This window comes from Engystomops pustulosus, chromosome 5 (assembly GCF_040894005.1).
Source record: "Engystomops pustulosus chromosome 5, aEngPut4.maternal, whole genome shotgun sequence".
Lineage (NCBI taxonomy): Eukaryota > Metazoa > Chordata > Amphibia > Anura > Leptodactylidae > Engystomops > Engystomops pustulosus.
The window spans coordinates 41,767,895-41,783,256 of record NC_092415.1 but is presented as its reverse complement, the minus strand read 5'-3'; the positions used below and the strand labels follow the sequence as shown (position 1 = coordinate 41,783,256).

Here is a 15,362-nt window from a genome sequence, read left to right as displayed (position 1 = left end):
ATTATGATATAAAGCCATTAATCTAGACATGACGGGAAGGTAACCGTATTGAAGTGGATGTCTGAATCCCCTTGGTATTAGTCAGTAAAAGGGTAACAATCACTAAGAGTCTGGTCTTACATTTCACCGCTAGGATCCCCTCCTGTTGTGGCACCAGGTTTTTTGGCAGGAGTGAAGTGGCAGGGAATGTACAAGCCATCAGGTGCCAAGTATCAAATCACAAGGAAGGGAAAAAGAATTCTAAAGGTGCTACAAGGGAAAAACTTTCCATCCTAAAATACTTTACAAATGTGTTTATATATTTCTCTGCCTTCTGTATTGCGTATTTTACAACTACTCTGCAAGTCAGTTCAATTGTGGGACAGTGGCTAGGCTAGAACAGGACGAGTGATGCCGTTATGTACAGGCGTTGTTCTCTGACATCCACCTCTCGGGAAGGAATCTTACATTTACCACACTAAGTACCTTGGAGATTTTTTTCTTATGCAGAGCCAATGCAAAGACAAAGTCCTAATGTCTTAAGGCAGTGACTACAAACCTTCTAGACACCGAGTGCCCAAACTACAACCAAAACCCACATATTTTTCGCAAAGTGCCGATGCAACAATTTAAGCAGTAACTTATTACTCCCTGCTCTGTCACAGGTTTAAATTGTATAGGCATCAGAGGACACCAATACCGTAGAAAGAAGGAGAAGAAGTTTTGATTATCATTGTAGATTCCTTCTGGGGTCCTGGGTTGCCTGAGACTACAAGAGGCCTTTAGTCCTGTCTGGCGAACCCTGCCGTGGGGTGATGGCAAGGGTGCCCATATAGAGGGCTCTGATTGCCACCTCTGGCACCTGTGCCATAGATTCGCCACCACTGTCTTAAAGTGTACCCCATAGCTTCCACTTTAATGTGTGGGCAAGACCCATTGTGGTGCCGACCAGAGGGGAAGCCCCAGGTCCTCTGGTGGTTTACTGAGCTTCAGAAGTCACTGGAAAACCGGGATGATGGGGGGGCCTTAGAGGATTCCCAGGGTGTGCAGTAGCCTTAGCCCTGTAGCTCACAAAGGCTACTCCACGCTCCCAAGTAGCCTCCAAAGGTAATTAGCATAAACATGAAGTAAAGTTTAAAAAGACATAGAACATTTTAGAAATTAATAAAAACAGTTTAGGGAAGAGCTGTATTTGGGGATCTACTAAGTAAGTACATACCTGACAGCAGATTTCCTTTAATAGATAAATAACAAAGACGTTTCTTTTATTAAATGTCAGTTAACCCTTTGAGGAGACAGTCCTTTTTAGTTTTTTGCCATTTTCACTCCCCACTTTTTGTAAGTTTTCATTATTTTTCTGCAAACAGAGCTGTATGAAGGCTTGTTTTCTGTGTAACAAGTTTTACTTCCTATTGATTGTATTCCATACCCTGTACTGGGAAGCAGGAAGAAAATTGACAAAAAAACACATTCACGCAATTTTGTTTTGGGCCCTGTTTTTACGACTTTCTGTGTGCTCAAAATGACACCTCCCCTTTATTCTTTAGCTCGGTACAATCACGGAGATACCAAATTTGTGCTAGACAAGGATGATTTTACTGCCACAGTCAGCCAACCTAACGTTCTACTAGCCGTCAGAGGAAGGAGTTGGTCATCACACTGCCCCCGCCTCTTCTTGCTTTACCTTGCTGGCCGGGCTAGGTGTGGATGAGGTCTACGCTAGGAGAAAGACCCCCTGACATCTCCATCAAGCCAGCCAATCCAATTGTAGCCCCCAGCTGCCACTACATACTGTCAGTACCTGCTGAGGATGTTGAAATCTCAGATGGTTAATAATGAAGACACATGACGCTAAGATGAGAGTTGAAGTGTTAAACATATTTTTGTGGGGATTCACTTTTATTCCGGAGTAATGGGATCTGTAGAGAGAAGATTTTAAATGTCAGTACCAAAGAGCAATAGTATGATTATTACAAAAGCAAAGTATGAGCAAGCATTAAGAATATGTAAAAACTCCCCCACTAATTACCATGAACAAACTAGGAGGGTTTAGTCATGACAACCACAAGGGGCAATCCAGACATAGGGCATCTGTGTAATATTTGTCTCTGCTGCTCGCCACTGGACTCCTGGTGCTGCTGTCAATCATCTCAGACTATAGCATGCTCATTACTTAAAAGGATCTATTTTTCCCTAAGTCCTGAAAAATTATCTTGGTGTCATAAGAAGTAAATAAGTCAGTAATTTCATTGAGCAAATCATCAGTTCCCACCCTATAACTGTCAATGATGCTGATGCAGCTGTTCTAATAAACCCTGTTAAACATTCCTATTTATGAATCTGTACATAAAGTTAATAATGATAATAATTTATTGTCCCAATTGGGGAAAAGAGTTTGTCACATCCAGTAAAATACAAATACATTAAAAACAATAAAAAGAAACATAAAAAATTTGAAATATAAAAGACTACCGGTTACCTCTTTTGTACCATCTTCTATAACGTATGTGACTGGCATGAAAATTTCAACATTACATCCTCAGCACCAAATACAACCTACTAGTAGTCAATGGTAACTTAAAGACTAGTTCTGACCTTCACCTTATGCTCCTCAATGTGTGACCGAGACCTTGGCGTTGCGAGAAGAACTACATATCTACACCTGCCGCCTTCAAGATCTTCATCAACCACTGTTTCTGTAGTATGCAAATAACATGTGGTGTGACTATCATAGTGATGTCACCTCTCATATGCAAATTTGGCAATTCTGTCCTTTTGTGGGTGACTTTTATGTGTACATTATGTATTGTACCCTAGTCAATAAATCATATAAAACAGCAAAGCATACAGTTCTAAGTATAAAACAAACCAATCACAGAAAAGTTTTCTTTCTATATTCCGCTCCTCAGATATTACACTGAACCCAAAGCAAAAAGATTTAAAAAGTCCTCCATATCAGATCCTTTAAATATGTACAGACCAGACTCCCCAGAAGACCCCAAAATGAATGTATCTTGCTCTTATTTGGCTTTGGGCCATAAATCTATTAAATTTATGGTCTCGTTATTGTGGCCTCCAACCCATAGGCCTACATTAATTGATAGCAAAAAAAAAAAAAGTAGTGACGCTGTAGATCTACAACAATTAAAATATTATTCTGGCTGCGGCAGTTTTCTTTGGAGCTTGCACATGTATTTAAGAAGTATCTGCACCAGTTTTGTGTCGAGGTTGCATCATGTTCGACAAGACAGAAAAAAAAGAGTCGTGTCACGGGTGTCCAGATTAACGGCCAGCGAGGGGATGCAAGAAGAGGGGGAGGCCACAATCTAGTGGAGGGTTCCCCCTGGGGGAGCAGTCAGGGATCACACATGGAGACAGGGATGATAAAAATACACTCACAGTCTCTTTATGTGGCAGACAATCCAATGCAGCAGTGGATAACAGGCTGAGTGGTTCCTTCCTGCAGGCTTCCATGAGGCAGCACAGAGCCACTAGTCTGGCAGAGGGGTATCCCTCTCAAGGGAGACAGCAGCTGACTGTCTCTGCACATTGTTATAGAAGACAAGACTGAATTGGACTGGACACTGACCAAGAGCCTCTTTTAAACATTAGCAGGAGCTCACAGAAAGGTAGTCTGGGTTTACCAAGCAATGGGCGTCTCGGACTGCAGGAAAAAACAATAGTGCAATAATGAATTGTGAACAATTAATACATTAATGCAGAAAAGGAAACAAAGAAAAAAATGTTTCCATCTCAATGGATGAATGAAGGCTTCCAAGAGATGAGACTCTTGCAGTACGGAAGAAGATGTCGGGCCGTTCCGAGTAGACATATGATTTTTAAATGGCAAAATTCCAGTGCAGGACTTGAGGAAAAACTGTTAAAAACCTTTAATCTGTTTTTAATTCCCGCACTGGAATTTGCCATGTGAAAATAATAAGAACATTTAAGTAAAACTGTAAAGTATAAAAACTTTTGCCCAACTCTGCACTGTTTTGCAGCTAGCAGAGGTTTTACCTTGCCCCCAGGCTAATCTCCATTTGCCTTTCTGGTAACCATGGAAACCATATAGAACTGCTAGAGACAGGAGGCTTCTTTAGAGGGCTGTAGGACCTGTAGGAATGTCACAAAAATATGACTCATCACATGCTTCAGGTCGTCCAATTACAAACATGCTGTCCTGTTCAGGCTTCATTGCCCTGAGTTGATGTCACAACCTGGAAGTGCCCACCCACATTAGGAATATCTGAATCTGAATCTAATGTTAAGTATATCATATATATCTCAGGCTAGGAAGAAGCCAGCAGCATGATACATATATTGTTGGAATTGTTATCAAAGGCTCTCTCCAGCTGTGCTAAAACTATTTTTTTCAGTAACTTTATAGTTACTTTAATCCTTCTAACACAGGCATATCACACATGAGCTGTAGTACCACAGAGAGTCGCTAGGTGGTAGCATAAAATTTAAAATGCATCCTTAGAAATAGGTAAAATTACCCATCTTGGCTTAACAGAGTTGGCCAGACTCCATTAGCTCACCAGGAGGCCAACTGAGGTGAATTGGTTCATTATGCCCCGTCCTGTCGATGCTGACCCCCTGCTTCTTGCAGGTAGTGTCATCCTAATGGGGCAGGCTCAGCTTACCTCGTGATGACACACATCAGGATGAAGATGGAAAAAAACAGTATTGGGATTTTGGAGGGTAGATACGACTGGGATTGTTTTGTGACTTCAAGCACATTTATGAAGCCCCTAAAGTAACAAAAATCCCCGACAGGTGACCCCATTTTGGAAAGTTGTAATAGGTTGTAAGTAAAATTGTTTTAATTTGAAACTTCCAGGCCCCAATTTAAAATCTGTAAAAATACCCATGTCTAGCATGTGTCATTAGCCTTCTGTGTCTGTATAGGAATCAGCCAAAATATATGAGAATTGTGCTGAGATGTTATCACTGTAGTGAGATCTCTGATGTCAGATTTTATTGCTCATGCTGCGTTTGTTTCTTTATGACAGAGATAAAGTTGTGCGGATCATACCCCAGAGCGACGATGAAGTGAACGAAGTAAAGAATATCTGCAGTCAGCTACAGGTAAAGCCGTCATGTCCTCCCAAACATTGTCACATAAGAGAAAGCAGACTGGCAAATAATCAAATAACCTGTTGGGTTTAGAGTCAGGTAGGTGATTCAGTGATATGGACACTCCAGTCAGTAAGTCTCGATATGACAAGTGGTTGTTATCTCACACTTGTAGTAATAAAATAAAAGTAGACATCACAGACAATCTCTCCATATTGTAGGTTTTTTTTTAGATTATTACTATTGATAATCTAGTTTTAGGATATGTAAATGATCATATTGGAATTGGGACCAAAACCCCGTAGCACCAATGTGGTTGGAATTAAAGGGGTTGTCTAATTTTACGTGTTTGTGTGGGTTTCCTCCGGTTTACTCCCACACTCCAATACATACAGGTAGGTTGATTAGATTGCGTGCCCCATGGGGACAGGGACTGATTTGGTAACTTCTGTGTAGCTCTGCATAATCTGGGTGCGCTATATAAATAATGGAATTATTATTACCTCATGTTTTTTGTAGTTGTGTAAGTGTGAGAGAGAGGATATTAGTTAATTTACCAATATACATCTATTAAAAACTCTTCATTACTTTCTTGATATGTAAAGTAAAGTTTTTCTTCATCAGCCAAACATTCCTGACCATAAAATGGAGGGTCATGTGATCTGTAACTGATCAACAATCTCCCTGCCAGGACCTTAATCTTATATTCGTAAATACTATCATAAGTATGGGAGATTAATCATCGATTACTCCTTTAATTTTGGGCATCATGGGCTGAAATACTCACAGTTGTATGTTTTCAGCTTATGGGTGTCTATACACATCTCTTCCTTGTAGAAGATAATGTATAACAATTGATAATCATTGCTAGACTATAAAATTCATAAGTATACGAGCACCATAAATGTGTTGAAGGGTATCTACAAAATTGTCGTCTTGACCGCCCTAAAAGATGTTGATGCCAGAAACAGAGGATTGTGGTATATAGGAAGCCCTGAAAACAGTAATGCTGCCTTTCTTTTACATTTGCGCTGCAAGGCCACACTGATGCCTATCTTGAGCATTGGATTGCTATCAATATTTATAATTAAACCAATTTAAAGGAAATCTAGCATCAAAATCAACCAGGGATACTTACTCACAGATCCAGGTAATATGACTGGTAATCTTCTTATATTTGTTCTTTTTTGGCCTCATTCCTTCAAAATCAACAATTTTTTTTACAATTATGCTGATGAGCTAGAAGTGCTCTGGGGGTGCTAGCACTGCCTCTCCATGCTGTAGCTTAACTGGTTGTTACACTGTCTCTCCCCCCACCCCTGCTCCATGAGGACTCACTGCAGCAGAGTTAGTTTCAGCACACAATAGGAGGGGGAAGTGCTCCTTGCACACTGTAACAGCCTGTGAATCTGCAGAACATAGGGGCTCTGGTAACACCCCCATTAACATAATTTTAAAACTTGATTTTAGAATGAAGGAGGCCATGGATAACAAATATAAGAAGATTACCACAGTCACTGTGCCTGAATCTATGAGTAAGTGTCTCTGGTTTATCATGATAGATTTTGATGGTAGATTTCCTTTAATACCTTTTCGGACCAGATTATCTTTAAAATCACTAATAAGGAATTGAAAATAATTTTTTTATTAATACTGTAGAAAATGTGTGAAAAAACATTTAAGCTTACCCAGAAGGCATGTGCTATAAACATGAAATAAACCATCACCAGGTTTTACACCACTACACTAGCCCTCCAGGCAGGGTATGACATTTCCTTTCTAGAATTCCCTCTTTTATATGAAATCTTCCCCATTTTCCTATAAAAAAATCTTCCACATATTCAGACAAATATGACTATTTTCACAAGATGAGTCAAGTTTAATGGTTGCTCTAGAGGCCCCTAGTAGGAGCCAGTAGTTTAGTGGGGTAAAACCTGTTAACAGCTTCCCAGTTAATTAACCAGTGATATTCCGTTTATCTATAAATTCCAAAATATAGATACATAGCAGCTTTTAGGTTACATTACATACAAAGTGGTCACATTTCTATTTTTGTTCATGAAGATGATGTTGGCCTGCAGCGGTGTACTTGTTTTCCAATGTATCTAACAGGCTCAAACAAGTAATTTAATAGATTGCCTGGGGACCTGGGGCTTACATTAACCAGGCCTGCGATTAGATGCACCGTTCTCTATTCTAAGACCTTATATTTGTGCAAAGGACATGATTGGACTGCAAAGCATTGATGGTAAAATGGCTGCTGACCTGGGAAGGTGATCTGTCAGGGCCATTTAATGTCACAGACTTCCATAAACTGTTCACAAAAAAGTGTGGATGAGTTGGTCCAAGACCTGCAAATGTTTGGCACATGACAGTATTATGGATCTGTGTGAAAAGCGTTAACATATCTGAGAGATAAAGCTAGTGAGGCCCATGGAGCCCCTACCTAACAAGTTACAGTAGTGTTCACCAATTATTGGTTGGTGGTCCAAAGCTGGATATTATTTAGGATGAGGAGGATAAAGCAGGAACGGCAGCTGACTAAAGCCGAACTGAAGCACCATCGTGAGGACTCTCCACCACACCTTCATTCAGTGGCCGTTCATCTTGTGGGTAATGGGAGGTGTGAGCAGAAGACGCGCCATAGCCAGGAACCTCCACTGCTCCTTCAGCTAGCAGCTGTATCTTCCTCCGCTTCCTTCTGTGGCACCTCACTACCCCTGATCCCCCACACGCAGACAACCGTCCACCACTACTGACCGCTATTCCTTCTAGTTGCCCCGGAAAATTAACATGCACTCTACTGGACCCTTGGACAAAAAGCTTGAGGACCACTGACATACAGGCCCAGGGGCGTAACTAGCAGAGGCAGGGCCCAAAGCAGACTTCTGAATGGGACCCTGCTTCCCGCTTAAAAATATACATATTACAATCATATATACACATACATTTATATACCCATATACATATATAAACCTATATAGGTATATACATACATACCTAGAAACATACAGTTCTTTACTCACACATTTATACACACATACACACACATATTAAGCATGTACTCTACACATCACATCTACACACACATAGAGTGTGTATACAGACATACATACAGACATACAGCATATATACGCACATACATTACATGTAAACAATACATCATATACACATCACAGATACACACATTTCCAGCATATACACATCATATATATATATATATATATATATATATATATATATATATATATGTTAAATAAATATTCTGCTGTGCAAAGTCTTCAAGGAAAACCAATATGTGGACAAAAACGTTTGGAGACCAGTGACATATAGTATGCAATGGATCTGCCGTTAAAGTATTGGTTGCCAGATACTACAGAGATGGACCATTCCCAATACTAGCAAATGTATCAGGACACCTACTTGGTTCATATACATTTAATAACGCCGCAGTAATTCTATGGTTAGTTAAAGTCGCTTGAACGAGCCAAATTATTGTCTGACATACACAAAGAGCAAAAGAGTTCATTTTTAATGTTTTCTCCAGGTGCGTGACCTTTACGGAAGCGAGATCTGAAAAGCCAACATAGAGAAAGTGCACAGTATGTGGTCAATGCTGGCGCTGTCATTATCACAGAACATGACTAATTATCAGACTTGGATTATTAAAGCCGTCATCACCTCTCCGTTATCATAAGCAGAATCACTTGTTTCACAGTTTTAGGCATGTACTAATTGTACTGGGACAGTCTAAGCAATGGTGAAGAGCAAATCTATATTTAGGGCACCAAGATGACAACATGTACTATGACGGCTACAATGATTTCACCTGCAACTGGGAATGGTAGGGAGAAAATCAAATTTCGATTCCTTTTTTGAAACACACAACAAGCAAAATGTATCATTACAGATGGTAAAAACACAGATGTGTTTGATTTTTCGGTTTTCCCATTGCGTTTGCAATGCGTTTTAATACCCAATGCAAATACATGGTGGGTGCTACATAAAGCTGTGGTGCATCTTGTGAACACGGCCTTAAGGTACAACATAAAGCACAACCTTTTATTAAAGCCTTTGCATCCCTCAGCTCCTCATTGCCCTTCCCAAATATTGTGGCCCCTCATCTCTCCATCATATTGTGCCCCCTCTCATCTCCCCCTGATATTTGGCCCCTCATCTTCCCCTCATATTTTGACCACTCATCTCCCCCACATCTTGTAGGCCCCCTCTTATCTTCCCCTTGTATTGTGGCCCCTCTTATCTCCTTCTCATATTGTAGCCCACTAATGTGCCCCTCATATTGTGACCCAGCTTAACTCTGGGCAGGGGGCTAGAAAAACAATAAAAACCTTTACTTATCTCCTTTGATGCACCCACGAAAATGTGTTTCAACGTGTAGCAGGTGTGCAACAGTATTTGGGAAGGGAGAGCTGGCTTCTGTAAACAGAGGCCGGCTGTGATGGTGAACGGGAGCACCCGAGGAGGTAATTGTCACGGGTGCTCCCACAACCCATGTCTCGGGTCACAGGCTCACCCGTGCTTCTCCGTGTGCTCCTGCTCCCCACAACATCCACTTACCTGTCCTCGCTCCTGCTTCCGGGTCCATGGGCGTGCACATGCTCCGGCATCAGCTAGGGCGCGCACGTCGGCTTCAGAAGATTTTAAGGGCCAGCTCGCTGTTTATTGGCGCTGGCCTTACCCAGAATCCTATTTAACCCAGCCTCTTCCTGCACACCCTGCAGGATCTTTGTGCTATATGCCTTGGAGAAAGCTTGTACTGTTGCACTGTGCCCGTGGTTTGATTCCATGTCGCCGGTGAAAACCAGGTCCCACATAGACTCCGTTCCCAGGTGTCGGCTTACGTTAATTTGTGGTGGTCCAGTGGGTCCACTACCCCTGGAGCCTGACAGTAATTATAAGACTTTCATTGTTTTTCTACGCCCTCCCCCCCAGCTTTTTTTTTAATTGTTCATGTATTAAGTATTTATTCAATGCACAGCTTATCAGTGATTGGCTGCTGATGTTTATGGTGTTTCTTCTGAATATATTCATTTATATATTTATATTCATCTATCCGTGACCCAAAAAATTAAAGGAGGGGGGGCTTGTCATTTAGAGCACACAGTGAAATCTGTATAAACAGTGTCCACAAGAAAATGTTTCCCACAATTTCATCAAATTTGGAAGTTTTATCCAGCTTCTCAGTACACGCTTGGAATATGAAATGCTCCAATTAAGTCATACTAAAAAAAAATTCTCATACAACTCTGTACATGGAAAAAGTGAAAAATTGAAATGCAAAAAAAATGAAAGGGGTTAAATGTCATTTTTAAGTAAATAAAAATATTATTTATTTTCCAAAGCCAGAATGGGGCAGTATCAAGGTGCAGTTAGTAGATGCAATATTATCCTATAATAATTTTCTTTGCATATCTTCCCTAAAAGGAACTGAAAGAATACAGTATAAGCGTGCATTTTGCATAATTAATAATGTTTTTATGGATATAACGTTGCTGCTGCAAGATCCTGGAGAGCTTCTGCACAACCTGCTGACAAGGCTTGATTTTCAGTTATGATGTTCCTGGGTTCTTGTCGAGCCTCAGCTATGAGCATTGCGGATCCTTTATAGATCCAAGTCTATTGTTAATTGTGAAGTGTGAAAAAACAGTCTTTGGGAGCCTTATTATTGCTCTATATAACTTATTACTAGTACAGCCCCTATTCATATATCCTAGGATCCACTTTCAGCCCAGCCCCAATCAAGTGTCAACTCATACAATTTGCTGGACATTGTTAGTTTTTTTTTTAATGAACTTATTTGTGTGGAGCCTTACTAAGAGGTAGATCCTTCTAGTAGATCCAGCACAATCGCTGCAATAGTGTCCCTTTTTTTAAATGCGATGGCCGAGACATTCATGTCTGCGCCCACTCCCCACCCTGTCACGCCCAAATTGGCATGCAGATAATTCCCGAAACTGGAAACTGACGGAGTTGGGGAGATTTTCATCGCTTTTCTTCTATCGGAGAAATGCAACATCCCCCATTTTGGGCTTGGGGGCAGCTGGATTCCCTTTGGTACCTGAGTGACTGGTGAAGCGCGGCCTTGAGCTTGTCTGGGTCACAGTCACTGGATACCGGAGGAACAGGCCATGTCCACGACTGGCAGGTATCCGACAGGTGGATTCGCAAGGAAAGAGGGAGAGGCTGCAGGTGTAGGATAGTTCTCCATGGGGCAACCTCAATACCTCAATGTAGTTGTAGGGATCCCTGGGTGATGGGAAATGTGGTGCCCTTGATGTTAGCAGCTATACACAAGGATTACTCAGAGACAAGGGATGTCAACCATAAAATTCACAGATTGTTTATTCTGGAACACAGCAATGGCCCCAACAGCAGAAACAATCAACTGGTTCAAAGTTACTGGTTGCATGCTGTTCGGCAGAGGTTGCTCAAAGATAGGTAGCTCCAGGCTGACGGTTAGGAGCTGCTATGCAGTACTCCAAGGCAGGTTTTGGTTTGGGCTCAAACAACTGCAGGAGTTGTAGGCTGGGTGCCTGGGCAGTGAGCCTCAGACACATGTGCTTCTTATTCCATCCTGGGGAAAAAGAGAGAGAGCTTTCCAGCCACAACAGGTTTTATCAACTCCCCATTGTGAGTTGGCAAGCTTATTATCCAACCAGCACCTTTGCACAATACAAGAATAACAATTTGATTGGTTGAAATAATTAACATTCCTTCCCAGGCAGATATTATACAGCTGCATTACCATTTATAGACACTGGAGGTCTCACTGAGTTGATCAGGCTCAAAGATTCCTATTAAATCTATGTGGAATTTAGTTTTGCAACACATTACGTTGGCAGGGGTGTTGCAGAAAGCATAATACATCTCCCACAATGTGTGTCTGTGTTGTTGTGTACATAATATGAATACGACTTACATTCTGGTTCCTGCACTGTAGGTTGATCTGTGGCAGCCAAGTACTTTTGGAAACATCTTGAACAACACCACCACTGATGTACACTTATCCAACACCAGTTCTGAGACTCTGCTGACATACCTGAGACGAGCCAACGTGAAGCACAGGTTGGAATATCTCCATTTGGTTTAGGTCTTATTTTAACGTCTATCTGTCTAAAAACTGACAAATTTGGAAGCCATTATTTTCTCTATGATTAATATCTCGTTTTTGCGGAGTAGAGATAGACAGTAAAAGCAACAGGGCTCCCAGGCTGCACATCTAAGGCCTCATGCATGGGTCCGTATGTTTTTCTTATTCTGTATATATAGCTGTATTTTGGCCATAATTTTTGCATAATTTTAAAGCCTTTTTATCTTAAAAGCAAGGGCATAGGAAGCTTAAAGAAGATCAGATCCTGCCAGGGGGGACAGTATGTTAGTGTGCTTGGTTTACAATCCTTCCTCCTGGTGCTAGATGTCTTTTAACTATATATTCAATTTTCTACATTTCTAAAAGAATGAAAAGGTGTCATGGGTGGTCCCTCGTCCCATATCGTGGGTCACAGGCTCACCCGTGCCCCTCCGTGTCCGCAAGATTGGCGCCAGCACAACTCACCTCTCCCCTTTCCGGATCCACGGCCGAGGACCGTGCACACGCATCCCCCGTCTCCTAGGAAATTTAAAGGGCCAGCACATCACTGATTGGTGCGCTGGATGAACACCTCTACCTTTATAAATCAGGCACCTCGCTTCCTGCCTTGCCGGATCTTTGTGCCTTGAGCTGTATTGATGCCTTGTGCGGTCACGCATCTGCAGAACCAGAGATAAAAGACATAGGGGGTCATTTATTTTTAGTCTGGAACTTTGAGTCTGGATAATTTTTTTGTTTCATTTATCTTGGAGGGTGATAAATTGGGCATTTGAGCTTGTTCAACTTTTGCATGTTTTTTTAATATTTTGTGCAAATATGACCCCATAGTCAGGATATAGCACAGAACAGAGGGGAGAAATATGTTTTATTTGGGGATACAATGGCCCCCATTCTCCTGACTCATAGGGGGCCCCACCACTGGGATACCAACCAATCAGCAAGTTATCCCCTATCCTGTGGACAACCTCTACGATATTCTTGCCTTGGAGGGCATTTTGGACATGACAAACTCCCTTTAAATTCTCATAGTTGATACATTTTGCTTAGTAATTGCCCACATTGTGTAATTCTGCAGTCTGCACTTTAATCTAATTATTATTATATATTGTTTTCATCTGTAAGTGAGAAAACACTTTTTATAAATTGAAAGAATGTGAGGCAGAAATCTTTCAGTGCCATTTACATGTGTATTTTTTGTTGGAGAACACTCTCCCTGAGACGCAGATTGAATTAACACACAATGAAATTGATTCTCTACACCCAGAGTCCCCACATGCGCGGCTCCTTCATTGAGTAATTACACAAAGAACCTACCTGAATTAGAAAGCAGCACTCTCCAAAGATGGTAGAAATAAATCGATGTGTCCTAAGTGTTTGTGCACAGTGTGTCCTGCTGAGTGGAGTGGCCTCTGCCCTGTGTTATATGGCAGGTGCGCTATTACTGCCTGCTTTATATTATAAGGGAAAATTGTAAAATGAGACTATTTTGCAGATCAGCTATAATTTACAGATCAATTATTGCCCGCTAAACTTCTGAAACCTAGAGAGCATAGATACTATTGAGATAACACTTAATCAGTTTCTACAGGAGCCCAAGATAGAGGGGGAAAGTAACCTTAAAAGGCTTGTCTGTGATCATTCATTTTTGAAGTAGTTGCAGGGATTGCCCTATATATAAAAATAAATCACTACCTTTTCCTCTAGTACGGTGCAGTAATTCCCAACACTACAGGTCTAAAGAGGCTGTAGCAGACATATCAGTGTGTACGACTGAAAGAAGAAGAATTGGGCATGTTCAAATCCAACATGTCTGATCAAGTGCTATAAGCTTGGCAGCAGCGTACTTCCCCTCTCCCTTTGTAAAACGTTGGCACCCTCAGCAAAGCTTAGCATGCAAGTAAAAGAAAGGATTCATGCTCACTGGTGGTCTGAATAATTTCTCCTTGCTTCTGCTCCTCTTAACTGTCTTAGCCCTTAGGGTGATGCCACAGGGGCATTTTTGGCCCATTTTTAAGCATGCGTTTTCAGTCAGTTTTTGTCAGTTATTCCCAATTATCTTAATAGCTAAACAGGATGTAAGCAGCCAGATGCATGTTAAATTGTTAAAAAAACGGTCAAAATAGATGTGTTTTTAAAACTCATGGGTTTTAAAACTGACTGAAAATGCATGCTTAAAAATAGACCAAAAACGCCATGTGTGGCATCACCCTTATGCACACGAACAATAAATTTGTCTATATACTTTTTAAAATTTTTTTGGCTTTCCTGCTGGTCAGATGTATCTTAGCGTTTTTTCTTTATTTATACTTGTGGCGTTTCGTTCGTAATGAATTTGCAACTTTTTAAAACAAAAGTCACAAAAAGTCTACAAAAGTCGCAAACAGTTCCCCAGCTAATATCTACGCCTGGTCAGGGGTGCAAAATTTAGCAACTTTTTAAAAAAATTTGCAACTTTCACATAAGGGTTAAGGTGATAACAATGCAGAAAACGAAACAATGGCGAACTTTGAATGGAGACAGTTTTGGGCAAAAAAAAGTCTCAAAAAGAAAACGGCAAGCAAAAAGTTTGATGCATGTACAGATTACAGGGTTACATACAAAATAGGTTCTGCAGATTTGTTCTTAAGTTGAATTTGTATGTAAGTTGGGACTGTATACTTAAGCTCCAGGCAAAATTTTGACTATTTGACTACGACTATTTGATTTTAAAAATATTGGATTGTCATAAGAACCAGGGTTAACAATAAATCATAATAGCTAACACATTTAATAACCGTTACAGCTGTTTATTGTAGTTTGGGGCTAAAGTACAGTGAATTACCAAAATCCAGAGGGCCGATTTTAACTAGGGGTCGTCTGTAAATTGGGTGTTCTTAAGTAGGGGACCGCCTGTACTTCATTTATTCATTGGATAGCACACAGAGAGACTACATCAAAGGGGGGGAATACTGTGACATCAGGCACAGGCCCTGGAGTTCCAGTATTCCCCCTAATTTTTGGTAGTCTCTGGCACTGGCAGAATTGATTACCATGGCTAGGTGGTGGTATACATGGCTTACATGGTGGTGGTATACATGGCTTAGACGGTGGTGGCATACATGGCTTACATGGTGGTGGTATACATGACTTACATGGTGGTGGTATACATGGCTTACATGGTGGTGGTATACATGGCTTACATGGTGGTGGTATA

The 15,362-nt window shown here is 41.0% G+C and overlaps 1 protein-coding gene across 2 annotated transcripts in view; it reads left to right on the top strand.

Moving 5' to 3' along the window:
• Positions 1 to 15,362, top strand: part of CPA6 (carboxypeptidase A6) — an 80,231-nt gene that overhangs the window by 39,662 nt on the left and 25,207 nt on the right. For both annotated transcript variants that reach the window (XM_072151741.1, XM_072151742.1), the window contains 2 exons: positions 4,995 to 5,070; positions 12,020 to 12,144. In XM_072151741.1, coding sequence (XP_072007842.1) covers positions 4,995 to 5,070; positions 12,020 to 12,144 — 201 coding nt within the window. The remainder of the gene's footprint in view (positions 1 to 4,994; positions 5,071 to 12,019; positions 12,145 to 15,362) is intronic.